Source organism: Tiliqua scincoides, chromosome 1, assembly GCF_035046505.1.
Source record: "Tiliqua scincoides isolate rTilSci1 chromosome 1, rTilSci1.hap2, whole genome shotgun sequence".
NCBI lineage: Eukaryota > Metazoa > Chordata > Lepidosauria > Squamata > Scincidae > Tiliqua > Tiliqua scincoides.
Window position 1 is genome coordinate 100398163 of NC_089821.1, and position 20823 is coordinate 100418985.

Consider the following 20823-nt stretch of genomic DNA (forward strand, 5'->3'; position numbering starts at 1 on the left):
TAGGCTCTGCTTTGGCGTGGTAGATCCTACTGCTCTCTGAATCATTCCATGTGATTTGATGGCTGAAGAATTTGCCCAATAATTAGAAGAAAAAAAAGTTACAAAGAGCCACTTGCTGATTCAAGTCAATCCAGCAGCTTTTGTTTACTGTTTCTTGTAGCTAGGCTGAGATGATCCATTTGATCACGTATTCAGAAATCTGTCACCTGCATCTTAGGTTCATTGGTATGACTGCCAGCATCGAGGAGGGAGTTTTTCCAACAGTAGGAGTGAGTCAGACTATATCAGGGTTCTGGCCTCTGTAGATGCTGCCATGCTCCTGTCACTCAAATCACAATGTCCGATTTCCACTAAATTTATTAAACATAAATAAATTTTCCATTCTGGATACCCTACTATCATTCTAAAGCTGGAGCAATTACAATAGCATAGTTTTTGTGATCTGTTCGTGCTCTCCTTGCCAGTTCAAAACACATATTTTGATATGTTTTGAGTTTTACAGGACCCAGTCCTATCCCCCACCAGTGATACAACAGTTTCAACAGAACATGCTGTATCCTATGGTGTGTGTGTGGGGGGGAGGGGGGGTGCAACGGGAAAGGTATATAAAAATATTTTTTACTTACCTGCTGGTAGGCTGCCTGGCTGCTAATGGTTCTTTTCATACCTACTCCAGCTATTTAACTGATGTAAGTTCAAGTAGTATCAAGGGGAAGGTCTAGGCTGGGAAAGGGAAAATCAAAGGGTAGGCCTGTGCACTGCTACTGCTGAGATCCAACCCTGAACTGTCCCCTGCCTGGCCTGCTCCTTGTCCTGCCCCCGCTGCCACCTTACATCCTCTGGTGTGGCTTGGGTGGAACACTGGTGTGCATGTGAGGCCTCTGGCCATCTGCTCAGGTGTTTCTACAGCTCACAACTGTGACACACATTTGAGGCACTGCACTGACACTTTGGCAGCAGACTGAGAGGTCTGCCATCATAGGCACCCAAGAGGATTGGGCTGTTAATTTTTGCTTTCAACTATAGCAAGTTTGCTGTTGGGGTTTAACTGCTCCTACTCTTGTCTGAATGTGTGCTGTTGATTCCAGTTCTGATTTGTTTTACTGTATTGGTTTTAATTTATTTTACTTCTTAAACTGCCATGCATAATTTTTAGTGAAATCAAATTATGTTTATTCAATCAATTAGTGACAAATTGTGAAGATATCATGCTAGATAATACTGGCTAGCAAGCATAGAAGGAATTTGCTTCTGTTTCCGAAATTATAATTTGTTCCTCAAGATAAGTTGTCTTTATTAGCAAACTACCCTCTGAGTGGTGGCAAAGGGATGTCCAAGATGAGCTGTATATGGTGGGTGAATGCCAGTTAGAATTCTCCACTGTATGTTGTCATTAATTCTTGACACTTTTCTTGTTGGCATGTTAAGCTTAGCACCCTTTGTTGCTCAGTGTGCAGCTACTGAGACAAGCGACTCAGTCCTATCCAATCTCCCCCTCACTGCTTCAGCAGCACAAGCACGGGCTCCGCCCCATCCTATGGTGGGTAGTTGGATTGCTGACAGGCTCCTCGAGGTAAGAGGGCATTTGTCCCCCTGCCTTGGGGTAAGCCCCAAATGCCACAGTGGGACTACTTGGACCTGCTGCTGCTAAATCGCAGATTCAGGTTCGTGTTGCCCACTGTTGGTGGATCTGACCACCGATCCTGCTCCCTACCAGTCCTGATCTGCCCAGGCCTGCTCCCATCACTTCCCTTTCCTGCCCCATTCCATCTCCTCCCCGCACTTTTCCCACCCTTCCCACATCCCTACACTGGATGTACCTGCTCCGGTAGATGTTGCTCCATCTAGCCTTCCTTCCAGCCCTCTTGGAAGGCGTACAGTCACAAAGTGGTTTACAGCATTTTTGTGACGGCCAGTGGCAATGGAGCACATGCTCCACCAGCAGAAGTTAAGAATAGAATTGGGCCATGAGAGAGTCTCTTTGATGGTGGTATGCTAGAGCCCCAAGACAACTTCTTAAAGTGGACTGCTGCCAGGTTCCACTGCCAGTCCATGCTCTCTTCATATAAATTTGTGTTTTGGACTGACAGCTGGTGAACAAGATAGTACCCCTCAGGGAGCTGGATTTGGTCCAAAGGCCACAAGGTGCTTAACCTTGCTGTCAGCATTGTAGAACTCAGCATGAATAATTTACAGGAATGGGTACCACCAGGCTACAACATCTAACTATCCAATTAGAAAATATGCCTTTTCTGCTCTTATGTAACAACTTCACCCCATATATTATGTCAATTATTTCAAATCAAATTGGCAGATGGAAATGTTCTTTCTCATATTTTCATCTAGTTCCTTTGGATATATTCGGATTCCCAAATTGCCATCTGGTTTGTTGACTGCAGCCATTCAGTGACTGTGTTCCTGGCACCCCACTTTACATCTAATGATAGATCAGGAGTAATTCCTTCAAACTGGACTAATGCAGCAATTGTGCCTGTCTGTAAAAAAGGAGATGGTAGATTGCCATCAAATGATAGACCTATCTACCCATTATTTGTCATTAATAAGGCATACTTGACTTACTTACAAAATAAACTTATATGATGGATTAGTGAGCAGGCAATCCTGGAGCTGAAGCAAATGGATTTTAGACAAGGCAATTCACCCATGATAATTGCCTAATATTCTCATACCTAATTCATAAGCAGGTATTGAAGGGGAATTCTAAACTTTATGTAACCTTTCTCAATCTAAAGAGTGCTTTTGACTCGGTTGATAGAGATATTTTGTGGGATAAACTCCTAAAATTAGGTATTGACAAACAACTCCTCTTCCTGATTAGGACTTTATACTTTAATACATCATGTCAGAGAAGAGTCTCTATGAAGGGAGAATTAACTGAGCAGATCACTACTAAGAGAGTAAACCAAGGCTGCTGCATTCTAGCTCCCTTATTATTTAACTTGTTCTTGAATGATCTAGCCCCTCATTTAGAGGGAGTGGAGGGGCATAGTTCAAAACTAGGGGCTTGCTGACCTCTATTGTTATGTCCCCCTATTGCTTTATGCTGACGACACTGTCATTCTTTTCCGGACTCTCATTGGCTTATTGGCTAAAAAACTCATTAAGAGATGAGCATTATATTTAAATAATAATAATCTCCAATTGAATTATAAAAAATCTAAAATTATCATATTTGGGAAAAAATGGAAATTATGAAGTGGGAAAATTAATGGGAATTATATAGAGCAAGTTAAACGAATTAAATATTTAGGCATTTACTTCCACTACAAGCATTTTTGGGCACCTCATTGGAAAATTATTGTTAACACAGCCAGGCATACAGCCCAAATGATTGCTCGCTTCTTTTATAATAGAAGTATTGAGTTTGTGCTGGCAGCTCTGAAGGTCTTTAATGCAAAAATTACTGCACATGTGTTATATGGTATCCCAATATGGATGAAAGTGTGGGATTATCCATTAGAACAGATCCAAACCAAATTAGGAAAATTTTAGGACTTCCAGGCTGTCTTCCATATCCCGTGCTGTGTTTAGTAACCAGTCAGCACTGACTAGGAACCATAGTATGGCTTAGGGCGCAATCCTAACTAACTTTCCAGCACTGACATAGCTGTGCCAATGTAGTGTGCACTGCATTCTGCAGTGGGGACACAGTCAAAGGGGCCTCTTCAAGGTAAGGGCATGTTTGTTACCTTACCTTGGGGGCTGCATTGTGGCTAAGTCAGTGCTGGAAAGTTGGTTAGGATTCCTCCCTCAGAGTGTTTAAATTCTGGCCAAGTGTTTAAATGGCTAACAGCCCAATTCTATCCACACTTTCCTGGGAGTAAGCCCCATTGACTCTAAAAGAACTTACTTCTGCATAGGATTGGACTGTTAAAGTGCTTAAATTCTGACCTTTATAAGTGTGATTATGATTGCTTTTTCCTCAACTTTTAATGGAAGTGGTGCCCTTGGTTGGGTTAGTGTATTGCACCAAGAAAATCAGATCAATAGACATAGAATTAGACTTAGGAGATTCGCTAAGCCCAGCAGAAACCTATCAGATGATAAAGTGCAGGCTCCTAGACATTGAATGGTGGGGTGATGTTACCATGAGGTGTTCCCTGTTATAGTTGTCTATTCCTGTACAATATGGGCAGCTAGCTCCCTTTTTTCTCTCTTACAGTGCCCACAGGACTGCAGAGCATTTACACTTGCAAGGTGCAATGTGATGCTGCCAGTTGTCTAATATGGAAGGTTTAAAGGAATTCCCTATTATCTGTTGCTGTTTTTTCCCCTGGTTTTTTGTCTCCTGTATGTTTGTTTGTCATATGCCAATAAAGGCTTTGAATTGAATTGACTCTGTTAGATTTTTGCACTTAACATATGCTTTCTAACTTGTTTCAAAAGTATTTTTCCCCAGTCTAGCTTATAGTGCTATACTGATATGTACTACATATGACCTGAGTCATTGGCCTTGCATTTTCTTTTTGCTGTGGGCAAATGTCCAATCCCATCACACAGCTGAATGTGTTCAGCTTTATATAGTTGCTGTAAGTGACCTACGGACAATCTATTATTACTTGCCTTTTCTGTGTACCATATTGGATTGGAACAACAGCACATAGCAGATCACTTCTAATCATTCAACAACTCGTATTTAGCTGTTTTTGCTTTTGCCTGTGTCATAAAGATTGTGGTTGAAGAAACTGTTGTTATGCCCTGTGCTCTGCTGCTGTTTTTCTATTGTGTTCTATCACTTTTACTATCTCTGCTGTGATGCATGTTCTATTTGCTGCTTGTTTTTCCATTGTGTATTAATATGCATTTTTTTTTTCATTGTTGTGAACAGCCTTGGACGCTCTATTTATTTGGGAGGAAAGGAAAGATATAATATACATGTTTGTTTATGACTTTCTGCAAAAGTCCAGAGCATAAACTGAGATTTGTTAAAGCAGAACAAGCACAACTTTCCAGTCTGTTGTTGCTACTTCATCTAGAGTAGACCTAGGACTGATCAGGCCTCAGAAATTATACAGACCCAACCACTCACATAGGCTTCTGCTGCAAAACTGAAACTGTTCCATTAGTTCTGTCACATGTCTTATCTCACCCTGGGGCCTTCTGGACTTGTCTGTTAAAGGTGATAGTACATAAAACTGTGTTGTAAAATGGGCAGCCCAATCCTATCCTGGGCTAGAACAGGCAAGCCATCTGACCTGGCCCATATCCAGTGCAGGGTTGTAGGTGCATGGTACTATTTTAACTTTCTTTTCCCATCCTTGATAGTTATCAAAATCTTAACTAATCCTGTCTGGTTTTAACGTCTCAGTAATAAATCGATTTCTCTGCTTGTGTGGTTTTCGTTTCAAGACTGAGCTTCCTGGGAGATGTGGAATTGCTTTGAAAAGAGGCTTTTGAGCCATAGAAATATTTCGTACAAAAGAGTTCGTGACTCATGTGCTCGTTGTGTCATAGGGTCTTCATGGCATAGCTTCTTCTAATGTATATGCATGAAACTTGCTGCTCAATTAGCATTGATTCATTTGCAAATAAAATTTCATTTTATTTTGAAGCCTTACTGGTATATCAGGAAAATCCCTCTCACTTCCTAAGGGTGCAATCCTATCTTGTGCTGGAACAGGCAATCCAAGAGGCTTGCGCTGTATCCCGCGCCGTATAGGTGCCCATAATGACTCAAAGAGGCTCGCCTTACTTCTGGGTAAGTCACCCTGGCCCCAATGGGCTTCCTTGGACTTGTGCCACCTCCTGAGGTGGCACAAGTCGAAGGAGAGTGGAGTGGCTTGGATCAGCTCTGCGCTCCTTGGGAATGGGTTTGAGATCCAGCATAATTGCCAGGCCCCAGCCCCGCCTCCTGCTCCCCATCTGCCCATCCCCAGAGCCGCCTAATCCTAAATTATCAGCCCAATCCTAAATTTCCTGGTGCCTGCTGGAGCAGTGGAGCCAAAGTGGCTACTGCTGTATCCAGCTGGCACCAGGAAGCTACTGGGAGTGTCCGCGGGAGAAGGAAATTTTCATCCCCTGGTGGAAGCTCCAAGCCCCACAATTTGGCTTCTCAAGTCTTCATGGGCTATTTTGCCAGTGCAGACTGGAGAGTCTCCATGTAGGGCTTTTCAGCCGGACACGGAGTTCAGGATATGACGGAGCTCTGCTCTGTGTGCCCCACCTCCTTCTGCCCTGGTTCCTCCGCTGCCCTGTCCTTATTCCACCCTCCCCCCGCCTCCCAGAGGCTGCAGCACTGCCCAGCAGTTTTACTTACGCTGGGCGGTAGCACGTCCTCCTGTCAACGCTGGGCCTGGCATCTGACTGGCTGTCTCTGCTCTCCCAGTGCTGTAAACACGCTTTACAGCACATTTACGGCACCCAGTGGTGGTGCTAGGGCTCAGCGCCAGCACTGGGAGGGTTCAGGATTGTGCCCTAAGTCACAGTGGTTCCCAAAGTTAACATGATCACAGGACTGTGCTGTCACAGAGCCCTGTTGCAGCAGCACCATTGCCCGGCTTTCCCAGGCGCTGGCATCTTATATCATGTAAGATCTTGAGAGACTGTGCACGATCTCACGCAATTCAAGATTGTGGTGCCCATCCTGAGGCTCCGATGTGAGTTTGCCACAGCCCCAAAGGGTGCCTTGGCACACAATTTGGGAACTACTGAATTAAGGGATTGGGTGTTCTTCCCAATCTTGAAGCATTTGGTGCGCAAGTATTTCCTCATTCAAGGGCCGAGCAGAACTTTCAGTTCTTTCAGCAGAACTTTTAGCAGAACTTGGATGCCTTCAAGATTGGCTCTGCACTTGCACAGAGCTCCACAGCACATGCCTGTGTAGATGACTACTCAGAGAATGACACTATGGTGAAGCATTCCTTTTAGCATTTCATCCTATATGCAGAATACAGTTCATCAATTGGCCAGGCAATATGGATATGATCACATTAAAAAGGTAACATGTGAGTTGGTCTGTAGGCTGTGCCCGTCGTCGTTACTTTCCTTTCAGTACTGAAGGACAGTTTTAATTTTCTTTTGAGCTGTGATACTTCTGGCTCTGGACTGAGATGATAAAGAATAATGGATACATATGCACTAGTTGGCAGTTAATTGCCAAAAACTAATTCATCGGATGTTGCCTGTGAAAGTTCATGTCACAATCAGCCTGCCTCTGTCTGTAGTTCTTATGCAGCAAGATGTCACTGCATAGTGGTTGCGATGTAATCCATAAATTGTTTTCACAGGAGGCTCACATGGCCCGAGAGTGGCTAACCCCCAAATGAATATGTCTTGTTAACTTTGAACTGGATATTCATCTGTAATGCTGGCTAGTTGTTGCTTTTGTAGCTGTTTCTCTGATTATGATCCTGCCTCTTACGGAGTTAGAGCATTACATTTTATCTTTTCAGACATGATTCTTGATCAACAAGTAGGCTCAGGACAGCTCAGTGAAGATGTGCGTCACAGAGTACATGAAGCACTGCTCAAACAGCATCATCATCAGAATCAGAAGAAGTTAAGCAATAGGATCCCAATAGTCAGGTCCTTTGCTGATATTGGCAAGAAACAGTCTGAACCTCATTCCATGGACAAGAATGGTAAAGTGTCCTATTTCATAATAATTATGGGCAGGTTTCATGAAGGATTTGTTAAATGTAACTCATGCCACTGTTTTCTGTATTGTGAAACCAAATCTTTAAACCCAAAAGTGATCATCATCACCCAGGTCTTAAAACTCTACATGCCCGTGCCCTCCCATGCCACTGGCATGATGACATCATAGCACATTCTTGCGTAATGGCACTATGGGGGCCCCCATATCCATAGATCCCGTGGATGTGGGTGCCCCTCCTATCCGTGCCACCACTCCAGAGAAGAAGGGAGCCCCTTTGGAGGGGCTTCTCCCACAGAGGCCACAGACATCCGCCCACAGCCTTGGTGGACCTCAGAATGGCCGTTTTCAGCTAAAAACTGGAAGTGACATTTTTTGACTGAAAACAGGCTTTCTGAGGCTCACTGAGACCACAGGCAGACATCCACGGCTTCTGCAGGACTCAGAAGCCCTTCAGGAGGTTAGGGGGGAAGAGCGCTTGCCCATACAGAGGCACGGGTGTTTGCCTGTGTCTGCAGTTTCAGCTATCTGCGGGAGGTTCCAGAACAAAACCCCCATGGATAAGGGGCACTACTGTACATATTATGCACATATTTCATCAACTTTGACTTATCTCAGTAAGATCTGTTGGGGCAGGAGGGGGACTGTGACTCTATCATATGGGAAAGTCAGGGTCAAATTGCGTGTGATGTTAAATGCATCATTAGCACTAACAGTTTAACTTTTTGAAAATAGCAACTGCAAGGGTTGGGGGGGGGAGATCCATTTTGGCACCAAAGAAGATTTAACCCTTTGCCTCTGCCATGTCAATGGGAATTCTTTTTTTCTCCCCAATAGCAGCCAAAGTAATTTAGACTGGAATCTGACTTTAGTAGGGAAAGTATTGGAGTCTCTCCTGTCATTGCCCCAATTCATATTAGGCCCTCCACAGGTCTGCTGCTTTTTAAAGGAAAGTCATAACTGTCGGTGGTAATGATGTGCTTAAACTTTGTGCCTAGTTTGACCCTTCAGGCAGGGGGGGACAGGAGTTTCTTGGCCCAGGAATTATGAAAGAAGGTTCCTGATTAAATGTGCATGCCAGTAAGCACCCCACAAGCATTCAGGTATATTCAGGCCTTCTTGCTTTGTTCAGGGATGTGCTCTAATTTAATCTGCTGCTCCATTTTTACTAATTTTTCTGGCAGTTTTGGATATGTGTTATGGTTGCACGTTTAGAATTTTGTGGATGGCTGTAAATCTTATGACCTTATTTATTTCATTTGAAAGCCGTTCTACATTTGAGATACAGCCAGGAAGGAACTTCTTTTTTTAAAGCAAAATCCATATTATGTGATGTTGTGTGGGTGGAGCTGTTGTTATATCACTTCTGAAGTCGTTAAAGGCAGGCCACAGCAAGTCTTTGGGATTGGGATGGAAAAAAGTGACATTTTCAAATCAGGACAAGCCTAATTATCCTGGCTTATCAGAAAGATTTTATACCTAAATTTGTTTATCCTTGCACCACATGGCTAAGTCCTCAGCAAAGCTGAAATCAGCAGTCGTGCACCAGGTATGAGATTGTAGGTTTAAAACCTGTGGTCTACAGGCTTTTTGAAACTGGTGTGGCTGCACCTCAATTCAGTGATCATAGTGCATCTAGGAAAGTCAAACTGATACATTGGTATTCTGTTAACATATAACAACCTTTTTAGCAACATAAAGTGTCTGAATTGGCTTTAATGCAATTGCAATTTGTCAGGCAAGTCAACAGATATCTCCTTTCGCGTTGCAGATCCTTACAGGTTGATAGGAAATATTTCTAGTTTTACAATGAGGCATTTATGTGCAGTTCCCAGGTAATTCTTTGGGAATTCACTGGTAAACCAACAAGGTGGAAGAAGTGTTAGACATTTGCGGGTAGGGCAATCATGCTAACAGTATGGGCTATACACAATGGACAGCACTATGGGCTATTCAGTTGACATAAGCGTAAGGAATGTTTTTCTTTGAGTTTTTTAAAAATACTCTCCAGCAATCTAAAGCAATCAGCACTGCCTCTTAAATTGCATCAAAAAGTAACAGGAGGCAGGGTGTTCTTACATGGTAAGCCTTCTTTAAGGTGAAAAGATTCTAGATTGAAATGGTTGCTTTTCTGAAAACTTCAACTCTGACCTTAAGGACCTGTCATTTTAGCATGCTTACCTTATATCTTACTACCTGATAATTTCCTTACTCTGATATAACTCAAAGACAGTATTAAACCTTGTCATTAACAAGAGGATGATACTGCATGATCTCAAGACTTTCTTTTAATCTCTCAATTTGAGAGAACAACCTTTTTCTCTTTGTCACTTTTCATTTCTTTTGTTTTCTTATATTTTTCCCATGTAATGAGCATAATTATTTAGCTACCTGATCCTCTTACTAGAATTATCTTGGAATTCACATTACTGATTTTGAAACGACTACCATGAAAGACGATCTTATAGCCTATGAAATGCTGAGAAATTTTCCTATTGAAAGTAATGGGATTATTGCTTGTAGGCCAAGTTTACCTGTATGTAAGATTTATCAAGGTTAATTCCCATAGCATTTTTCCCAGTAACAGTGCTTGGTCCTGGAATGTGTGAAGTGCTTTTTGAGCATGTGAAGAATGCTACCAGGCAACCACATGCATTTACTATCCAGGAGTCTTTTGGCACATGACTTGGAACTGAGCTCCAGCAACTTTCTTCTTAGAATGTATGCCCTGGGTTTGATGCTTTCAGTTGTGTGCTACTTAGGGTAAATGGCATTCTTTGCCTCTTAAAATTCCTATCCTGCATTTCTTGCATTTATAAGTTACCTCATCTTTGCAGCTTTGATCAAGGAGGGTCATTTTTTCCCTTCAGTGACTAATAAAGCAAGTCTTTACCTATTGATTTTTGTTTTATATTCATTTTTTTCCAACTGTACTTCATTTGCTCATGAATTGCTGTTGATCCACAATCTTGAGATAAGGATCATATAACCCTTGTTTTCACCTCACAGCAGACCTTTCCTTCTTCCTATGTCCTTATGCCCCTGAGTAACTGTATGTAATCTAAACTCTGCTGTTGTGTTGGTCATCTTCATATTTCTTTATTTTGCTCTGTCTTTGTTGTATCTGTCTCTAACAGGCTCATCTCATCTCTGTACCTCCCTCATCTCCTAACCCTTGGGTTCTGTAAGCTCCTTGAAGGTCCAGAGGTAGTATAAAAACCTATCTTGCATGAGCTTTAGGCAAATTTGAATTTTCATTCATGTTTTCATGTCAGTTTCTTCCAGCATGATGTTTTTCATTGTTAATCAATTCCTGTCAGTGATCCTGATCTATAGTGATCTACAGGATCGCTAATAAAATTTTTCCAAATTTTATTAATGATATTCCAAAATGGGCTCTTTTTTAAACAAAGCACTCAGATATAACATTTGCATCATGCAGCCTAAAATAAAAACACATATCTTTTCTAAATGTAGAAAACATAATTGTGTTTGATGAATTTCCTTCTGTTTGTGTTATACAACATATTTTTAATGAAATAAATCAAATCTCAGCTTAAATGAAAACCAGAAGGCTGGTTCAGAGCATGGTACCATCTAGCCTAACACTCTGGTTTTATCTGTGTTACAAACTCAACATATCAGTTTAACTATCATGGATGCCCATAAAGATTCCTGGAATTGTAGTTTGATGAGGACAGTCTATTATACATTCCTACATCCCTCTCCCAAACTACATTTCCCAAGATTCCCTGAGGAAAAGGAATGACTATTAAACTGTTTAAGGCTACAGTGTAGATACCCTGTGGTAGTGGCTCACTGGATGACTGGGAAGACATATTTTTATTGCAGTAGCACTCAACCAACTTTCCGTTGCTTTGTGATGGTGATGTAAACACAAGTGAAGTTAGAAAACTCTGGTAAAGAAGAAAACCATTGCTTCACCAATCATTGCTTCACCAATGGTGTATTGTAGTGCACCATTTCTTACACAGGCCCACTCAACTTACATTCTTAGCACCCCAGTTTGATTATTTGAATTGGCTCTAATTGCTTTCAAAAGGTTTGAGTAGGCAAAATGTATTCTTTTGTCCCTCCAAGCAATGAGCAAGTCATTTCCCTTCATGGAACATGATATAGAAAAGTCTTTGCTTTTGATTCCATGTTTCATAGAATATGCAGGTGCATGCAGTGCAGGGGTGGCAGGTGAAGCAGAACCACCCCTTTGTAGTCCATGGAAAAGCACCGTAGCTGCCTTGCCTGCTTACACCTGAGGAGGCTCTCCTTACACCAGCTTTCTCAGGTGTAAGGAGAGTGTTATGATTGGGTGGTTCTGCCTCACCCTACCACACCCCCACTGCACTTTCCTGAAAATATGTTATTTTCTAACTTCTGCTAACTGAATGTTTTAACTGTAATACAAATAACTGTTAGTATTCTGTAATAACGATTTTTTCCCAGCAGGTCAGCTTGTTTCCCCACAGTCTGCACCAGCCAGCATTGAAACAAAAAATGACGTGAGCAGAGAAAACAGCACAGTTGACTTTAGCAAGGTAAGACTTTACTACTGGTAACAATGACTCTTTTGATGCCATGAGTATCATTTGGGTTTGTGCAATAAAGCATGTTTCATTTCACTGTTATGAATTGTTGCCTCATGCTTCATATATTCTATTTACAATGACTGTGGGGAGCGGGTTTCTACAAATAGAATTTAAACTATTTTTTAAAAAACCATCAGGAAAATTTATTTGGGGACACTTCATTGCATCCCATTGTGAGAGTATCGTGGAACTTGAGAGGTTGCAGAAATGTTTTCTCTCTGAGCAGGAAGTGAGTTGAGAGCCATTGCCCATATGACAAGTCAGTGACATGGGAGTACTCTCAAAGCATTCCCACATTTGAAAATGGAACATGGGAAAGATGAGTGCTTGTATCCACGTTGAAGAAAGTCTTGGGTATCTTTCCACAACACAGTCCATACATGGGTTCACTCTTCCCATGCATAACTGAGGCCACTAGAGTAAAAGAGGGTTGAAGTAGCTCTCAGAGGATATCCTTTTCTAGTCTGGCTTATCTCAGCACTGTGCTTTGGGCAATGGATCCACAACTGAACTCTTTCCTTGCTGCCTGTTGACAGCACCATGACGTTCAAACACAGCCTCCTAAAGTGGTTTTTGCTAGTTCCCTCTACTGGTCCCTAATTGTGTAGGACTTGCTGGCCAATCAGAGAAAGTGGAGCCCAGCTCTTTTGGATTTCTTTCCCCATGTATTTAGAGAATCACATTCCCAGGCTTCTCATAGTAAACATAATTTATTCCTGGGATGCTGATATTCATTTTGTCTCAAATCAATTTCTCCTCCAGAGCTCTGGTCAGAAAGCCAAATCCAAGTTCCCATGTTGCATTTTCAGAGGCAGGGGAAGCTTGTGGAGGTAGTCCCACGTTGTTAAATCAGTACATGTGAAATAGCCTGCAGATTATCTGTTCTTCAGATTTATTATAGTCCTAATCTGTGATGTTTACTCTGGTGCAGTTCCATTGCCTTTCATCTGGCATCTCAGGAGTAAATGGATTGGGGATTGTATTTGGCTTTGTTTTTTGTTTCCCGATAGTGCTCTGCATCTAAGCCTAATCTGATTTCCTTATCATGCTTGTCTACATACTGATTGACTGCAAAATAACACTAAGTATAAATTTTAACCATGTACTTAATATTACCTTTTGTGTCATGCCACAATATTTCATTGCAAAGTATGCCTACAGCACGGCTGACAAACGTGTGTGAGGGGAAAAGGAAATCCACCATTTTGTTTATAGAAAATACAGTATCTGCAACATCTTTGGACTGTAAATCATGCTAACGGTGCCATTTCTTCAAAGCATGTTTGCATTTGATGTAGATTTGACAGCTGAAGCCATGGCAGTTGACCTCAGCTGAACCTTAGCTGGGGCCAACGAGGACTGAGCAAAATATCTTGAACCAAGATTCTCTTCTAAGGGAATTGATGCAAGCAGTGCTTTGAATCTGTTGTTGAATGTGACGTCCAATCAGTGTAACTGAGCCAGAACTAGTTGTGTGCTTGCTCCATCTGGTGCCAGACCGAATACGAGAAGCAGCATTTTGTACCAGCTGAAGTCTGTTAATTGTGCGTGCAGGGACTAGGAGACCAACAAAAAGGGCATAACAGTAGTCTATTTGGGATGAAACAAAGACATGAAAAAGGACACCTGCACCAGGAAGAGAGAGAGAGAGAGGTGAGGACATACTCTGGCTATCTTTCTATTGGGATTGCAAGCAGAGTTGATTTCGAAATGTTAGTATCAGTTTAAAGCATGTTTTGTCAGTTCAGTAGGCAAAAACTTAGATGAATGCTTATGAAAAACTGATGTCTTCCTTAACTGTAAAAAGCACTTTCCTCCTCCGAAGGCTGAGGGCAAGCTACCATACAGTTGAAACACCCATATAAAATTGAGTTAAAAATTGAAAACATGACATATAAAAATGCCACAAAATTTTCAATCCCTCCAAATATTATCTCTTCAGTAGTACTTAAGGGGCTCTCACAACCAGCAAATCCAACCAGAAAGGTCGCATGGCATCTCTGAAAGATTCTTAAGTTAGGGAACCTCCCAGACATGCAATGGGGCTGTTGCCTTCTCTTCAGGAATGAAGCAGAAACCCTCTCAGACTGGCAGGTCTTAGGTAGATGTGCATTATGTGCACATGTGCCTTATGAAATAGGGAGACACACAGGTCCTACCTTCCAGTTTGAGAAGTTAGTGTTAACAAACAGGCACAATGAGAAAACAGTTTGGAGAGCTTGCGTGGAGCAACCTCTTCATGCTTGTGTGTTAGCGCTTATTAACGCTTGCCCTCGAAGCACAAAGAGGAAGCAGTTTGGAGGACAAGCGCTAACAAGCAGGTGCAGAGAAGAAGCAGTTTGGAGGGCTTGCATGGAGCAACAGTAAGGGTTCACTGCTATCCATGGTTTCAGGTATCTGTGATAGCACCAGAAACGTGAATTCAGGAGGATGACTGTACTTCCTTTTACCAGGTGCTTAGTGCCCAGTCCTATCCAACTTCCCAGTGCTGATCCAGCTGCACTGCTGCTCCAAGACAAGTGAACAAACTTTCCCTTATTTTGAGGATGTCTTTGTGACTCCCCCCCCTCCCCGGATGCCATGCACAGCTGCATCAGTGCTGTAAAGTTGGATAGGATTGGACCCTGAACTTCCTGCACTTCTGGTTTACCCAAATTGAGACTTGGACTGGCCATTACATTGATCAATGGAGAGGAGTGGCAAATTGGTACAGAACAGCCTTCTTAGGCATGAAAATTCTCCACAAAAAGACACCAATATGGGTGTGTTTCCACCATAGTATATGAGGCCACGATTACACTATGTTTCAATCAAAAGTCACTCTAAATCCTTTCCAAACATGTACATATGCTTTACTCCATCTGTGGTGTATCCCTTCCTAAGAAATACTGTTATGTTTCAAGCTATCAGTGATAATTCCTTGGTACTGGATCAATATGTAAACTTAAATTATTTTTCCATAAGGAATATGTATGTAAGATGGCAAAACAGTGAAAAAAGGCTTTGTTGGGCTTAATTTTTGGAGACATTTAAATTTTGAGTTATATTTCCTGACACAGACAACTCCCATTATGCTTAAATTCTGTCTATGTGCCAGAGCCATTTGCAAAAAAACAACTTTGTAAACACTATCAAAGACACCAGCACACTGGTGCTGACAGATGGCTGTAAGATAGACATTAAAATGGTCACTAACAGTTTATATTGGATTTGGTCACTGTTTTTGTGTTTAGATTGGTAATAGGAAAGCAAATGGGGAAAAGTGCTGCAATTTGAAATTCTCAGAATAGGAAACTGTGATATCAATTTGAACATGTTGTTATTTGAATTGCTGTATTTTCCTCCATAACGTTTAGGACGGTAGTATGGAGAAAATGCAAATAAATTATGTTTACGAACACCAGACAATTAACTGTTGCCATTGTGTGATGAATGGCACAACTGAGAGGAAAAACATAAATAAATAAAATTATTTTAATATTTTTACCTCTTTTGCTACGACCTTGTTTTAAAGTCTCGACCAAAACAAAATGGGCAGAATGCGCTGACAAGAGGATTCCCCAAAAAATGCTGCAGTGTATACATCTCCCCTGGAGTAAATTTCAGGGGACTTCATTAGCCTTTCTTTAGAGCAGTGTTTCTCAAACTGTGGGTTGGGACCCACTAGGTGGGTCGCGAGCCAATTTCAGGTGGGTCCCCATTCATTTCAATATTTTATTTTTAATATATTAGACTTGATGCTACCATGGTATGTGACTGCATTTGGGAAAAAGTTACAGACCTGTACTTTTAACAGACTACTATGTATATGCTTTTAACAATGACAGTAAATAGGCTTACTCCTGGGTAAGTGTAGGTAGGATTGCAGCCTAGGATTGTTAAAAAATTCCCTGCTCGGTGATACCGCTTCTGGTCATGACATCACTTCAGGTGGGTCCCGACAAGATTCTTTTTCTAAAAAGTGGGTCCTGATGCTAAATGTGTATGAACCACTGCTTTAGAGTATACCTGCCCTGAATCACATTGCAGGAATCTTATGTCACTCACCTTCCCAGACTTCCCAACTTCTTTTCTACATCATCCTGAGAGTAAATCCCACTGGATTCCATGGAGTTTACTTCTTCGTATATACAGTATGTGATACAAATCAAACTATTAGTCTGCAGGAACTTGTTGGTTCCCTCTCTCCCTCCTCTCGGTTTTTCTCAAATTATTTTCCCTTTTCCACAGAGTAATTCCCATGGGACTCAGTGGGGCTTACTTCAGAGTAAGCATGTCTCAGATCACACTGTTAGGTTACAGTACCCATTACTTCCAAACTCTCCCACTACAGTTTTGTTCATTCCCACCCCCGCCCATCAGTTTTTCAGTGAATTTCAAATGCACTGTGCTACTCATTATAAAAATGAAAGTTCTTCTCTTGCTTGGCTCCTCCATATTACTGTTCCGAGTACTGCAATGCATCTCTAGGAATTCAAAACTTTTTTTCTTCAATTGTTAGACTACCAAAGAAGAAAAAGCTTTGGTGACTCTTTTTTTTGTGTACTTTCTTTGGGGATTTTGTTTTTGAAAGTTCCTTATTTCTGCAAATTAGAAACTTCTATCTTCTTTGTGGGTGGGCCTGTTTTGGGTCTAAGCTTTTCAGCACTTAAGACCTGAATTTGCTATTATAGGGAAACAAATATTATATTGGAGCCATTTCTTTTAATTTAGAATTTAAGGCTTCAATCCTACACACATATACCTGGGAGTAAGTCCCAATGAATTCATTGAGACTGACTTCTGTGTAGAGATGCATAGGCTTGTGCAGTAAGTTCAACTGAGGTTTTTTTTTTCCTGTTCAGAATGAGAAAGGAAGGATAACTGTTCTAGGAAAAAAAAGCTTTCCACAGAATGCTGTTTACTGTTATGCAGTTGGCCTGGAGATTATCGGCCAGTGGGTAGATAGCGGATCATCACCTTTACTAGCACATATTCCACTATAACTTTAAGATTGGTTCTAGAATACTGTCTTTACCATTTCACTGTGAACTACTCTGAAGCTGTAATATCAAGATAGTATTTAGACTGGGTATAGCCTACCATATCTGTGTAGTGAGGAGAGAGTCTGGGGAAGAAAGCTACGGCTATAATATAGCACCTACCTTCCTTTTGTGTCTGCCAATATAGAAATTCCTAGCTATGGGTGGATGGGTTTCAGTTATTGATTTTTCTAAGTAGGAAAGTCCAGCTTCTTCAGCTGCCATTTTGGATCTATGTTTAGGAAGTGATGGCGCCAGTTTTCTTGATAAGATAGCTTAATATCCAAATTAACTTTCTCTGAACTGGGACCCATGACTTTAAACACACTCCTTTAAACACACTCCTTTGTTAACATTGGCAGGCTCTAGAAACAGTCCAAGTATATTAACAATACAAGCAGGCTGAACAAGCCCTTTGTAAAGCACCAATGTGGCTGGGATACACAAAAGTGTTTTGTTGCTCCATATTTCTTGGCTTAAACGAAGATACTTTTCTGGAGCACAAAATGGAGTCTGTTTCAAAAACTAATGAATTGCTTGATTAACTGATGCCCTTTTTCAATCTGCAGTTAAAGTTTGCATTGATTAATCACCTCAATTAATTTATTAGAGCTTGCATCCATACTAATATATATTTGTGTAGTCCTGTGTTGGGTAATCTACGATGTAAAAATATGTTATCAATGACATGGAATGCAAAAAGTCTTCATGTGTATTAGGCTTTCATTCTTTTCCCTACATTTTTTCCCTGCCAAGTGATTTTATTTCCTTTTTTAAAAATTACACAGGTTGACTTACATTTCATGAAAAAGATCCCTCCTGGAGCTGAAGCCTCAAACATTTTGGTTGGAGAGCTTGAATTCTTGGATCGTGCTGTAGTTGCTTTTGTTAGATTGGCTCCTGCAGTTCTTCTCTCAGGACTAGCGGAAGTTCCACTCCCAACAAGGTATTTTCATAGCTGGGACTAAGGAAGGAATTAACAACACTGGTTGGGATTGTGCAACTCATTAAAAAAAAAAACAGAAAGAAATATGAGCCAGTATGTACATTACCAGTGCCACTAAGAAGCTTCTTTCTTGCCCTTTGCCCCTTCGAGACCTATCTATATGTCAACCCCAGGGATGGCCTAACAGATTGGTGACCCACTCACCTCTACAACAGTCCTGGTCTGGAAAGGGAAGAGGGAGCAGAGTGGGAAGAGAGGGGCATTCTCTTCTACTTCACACCTGCCTCTTCTCTTTCTTATCAGTCCAGGAAATGGGAGGGGCAATCACTGGATCAGGGGAGCAGCTTTTGGCACATTTCCTCAGGTGCCAAAAGGCCTTGGGCCACCACCCCAGACCAATTCACCACACAAAGTCCCAGCATAAAAGGTCCTGATTTGCATGGTGAGTTCAGCTGCTGCAAAGAGGTGGTGCTCCACGTGTGATTTAATTTGAAGCAGACTTCACTGTGTATACTGGACATCAGCTTTGAAGAATATGCTATCACCCATCTTACAGGAATGCTCAGACTTTACTCCTTCTCCCAAGTACTACATACAGTTAAATCAGGACCATCTCTCAGTCTTGCATGCTTCCATTCTCCTCCTCTGATTATGTGTAGAAATGTACAACCAAGCCAGGAGATTGCATGGTTATTTCTACATGGGATCACCTTTAGAGTGGGATGCTTCAGTATCTGTGATCAACAAGGCATCTGGCACTCGGATGATCTTCTGAACAAGACATTACTTTCTACACATGATGAGGGAAGCTAGCAGAGCTGCATAAACCAACTTCCATTCCCACTAGACATAGGGGTGTGTGGAGGACGTAGCTTCAGAATAAGCCCAATAAGCTTCAACAATAGGAAAAGCTTTGGGCAGCCCAATCCTAAACTGTACTGGCACAACTGGACCAAGTGGCCTACACCGTATCCAGCACAGGTTAGGAGCAGTCTGGAGATCTCCTTGGTGTAAGGGGATATTTTTCCGCTTACCCCATGTAATGCTGCAGTCTGCCCAATCAAGCTACTCAGATCTGTGCCGGCTAAATTGCTGGCACAAATCTGAGCAGCTCCATGTAAAGCTGCCATGCCTGGGAAGGGGGTTAAGTATAGCAGAGGCGTCTTCCACTGATTCTGCCCCTGTCCTGGGCTTGTGCTACCCTTGTTCCACCTTCCCCACTCCATTCCAGCCCCTTCTCGCTTCTGTACCACCTTTTCACCATCCTCCCCTTGCCCCAGGCGGGAGTCTCTTGAGGCTCCCGACTGGGTTAGAAACTGTGCTTCTGGTTTTCTGTAAGCACAGTTTATAGCATGGGTGTCCAAACATTTTGGCAGGAGGGCCATATCATCTTTCTGACACTGTGTTGGGGCAGGGGAAAAAAAGAATTAATTTACATTTCAAATTTGAATAAATTTACATAAATGAATTTATTAGAGATTGAACGTATATGAATGAATGAAGGTCTTGCAGTAGCTCAAGGCCTATAAAAGGCCTGGCACAAAGCAAGGGCAGCCTTTCTTTCTCTGCCACTGCTGCATCACAGATGTGAAACAGCAAGTTGTGGAGGGAGCTCTCATCCCACAGCTCAGGTGAGAGGTCGAACAGTTGTCCTCATGCTGACAGCAGTTGTGTCAGGCTAGCATGGGCTCCAGCAAGTCCCTAGAGGGCCAGAGGTTCATTGGAGACTGGGGGCTCCCCGAGGGCCTGATTGGGGACCCCTGAGGGCTGCAAGTGGCCCCCGGGCCGGGGTTTGGGCACCCCTGGTTTATAGTGTTGGGGAACCTCAGCGAGGCTTCCCCCATGCAGGTTCAGGTTGTGCGAGGCTCCGTGAGCCTCAGGTGAGTAGGGAGGGGTGGATTTTCATGCAGTGGGGCAGTGACAGCCCATGGGGAGGTGACATCGCAGATCTTTTCCCTAGGCGCAGGACTGGGGAGGTCCGCAACTGTGGAGTACTCACTTCTGCCAACAGCCATAGATTTGGATGCAGTGCCGTTGGGCTAGTACAGGCCTTTCCACTGACACTGCTTGCTCTAGAGTTTTGGCAAAGTGCTTTACTGCATGTTTGTGACATGCTAGGCTGATGCAGCAACTGCTTTGCCAGCAGAAGAGGAGATCAAGGTTACACTGTTACTTTTCTGTAAAAGCACATTTGGATCCCATTTTTTGTTTGATGCATACCTTTTTGCTTTGATAAATTTTCTAAGTATTTCTCTTACCAAAAAATTTTGTTTTCCTAATTTTTACACTTCTTTTTAAGATTCTATAATGTAGGTTTGGTCAAACACTGTAGAAGTTGGTTTTTCTGCCTTGCTTTTAACTAAAATGTTTATGCTCTATTGAATTAATACTCTCTGAAAAGTTTTGCTTTCCATTCCTTTGTAGATTTTTATTTATTCTTCTGGGACCACTAGGAAAAGGCCCACAATACCACGAGATTGGCAGGTCGATTGGAACATTGATGACAGATGAGGTATTTGTCTATTAACAGCAATTTATTAAAACATTATTTTAAAGGGTGTTAAGCTCTTATGTACTGAGATTTATTTTACTCCCAACTATACCTAAAATGCTTTGCTTAAATTTGAAATAACAGAT

The 20823-nt window shown here is 42.0% G+C and overlaps 1 protein-coding gene across 3 annotated transcripts in view; it reads left to right on the plus strand.

Annotated features, from left to right (window-relative positions):
• The window catches only part of SLC4A10 (solute carrier family 4 member 10), a 139836-nt gene that overhangs the window by 60520 nt on the left and 58493 nt on the right, over positions 1-20823 (plus strand). Inside the window, exons 6-10 of one of the 3 annotated variants that reach the window (XM_066634347.1) lie at positions 7413-7601; positions 12077-12168; positions 13774-13872; positions 18029-18186; positions 20611-20698. In XM_066634347.1, coding sequence (XP_066490444.1) covers positions 7413-7601; positions 12077-12168; positions 13774-13872; positions 18029-18186; positions 20611-20698 — 626 coding nt within the window. The remainder of the gene's footprint in view (positions 1-7412; positions 7602-12076; positions 12169-13773; positions 13873-18028; positions 18187-20610; positions 20699-20823) is intronic. The other 2 variants (XM_066634356.1, XM_066634363.1) reach the window with 2 other exon arrangements.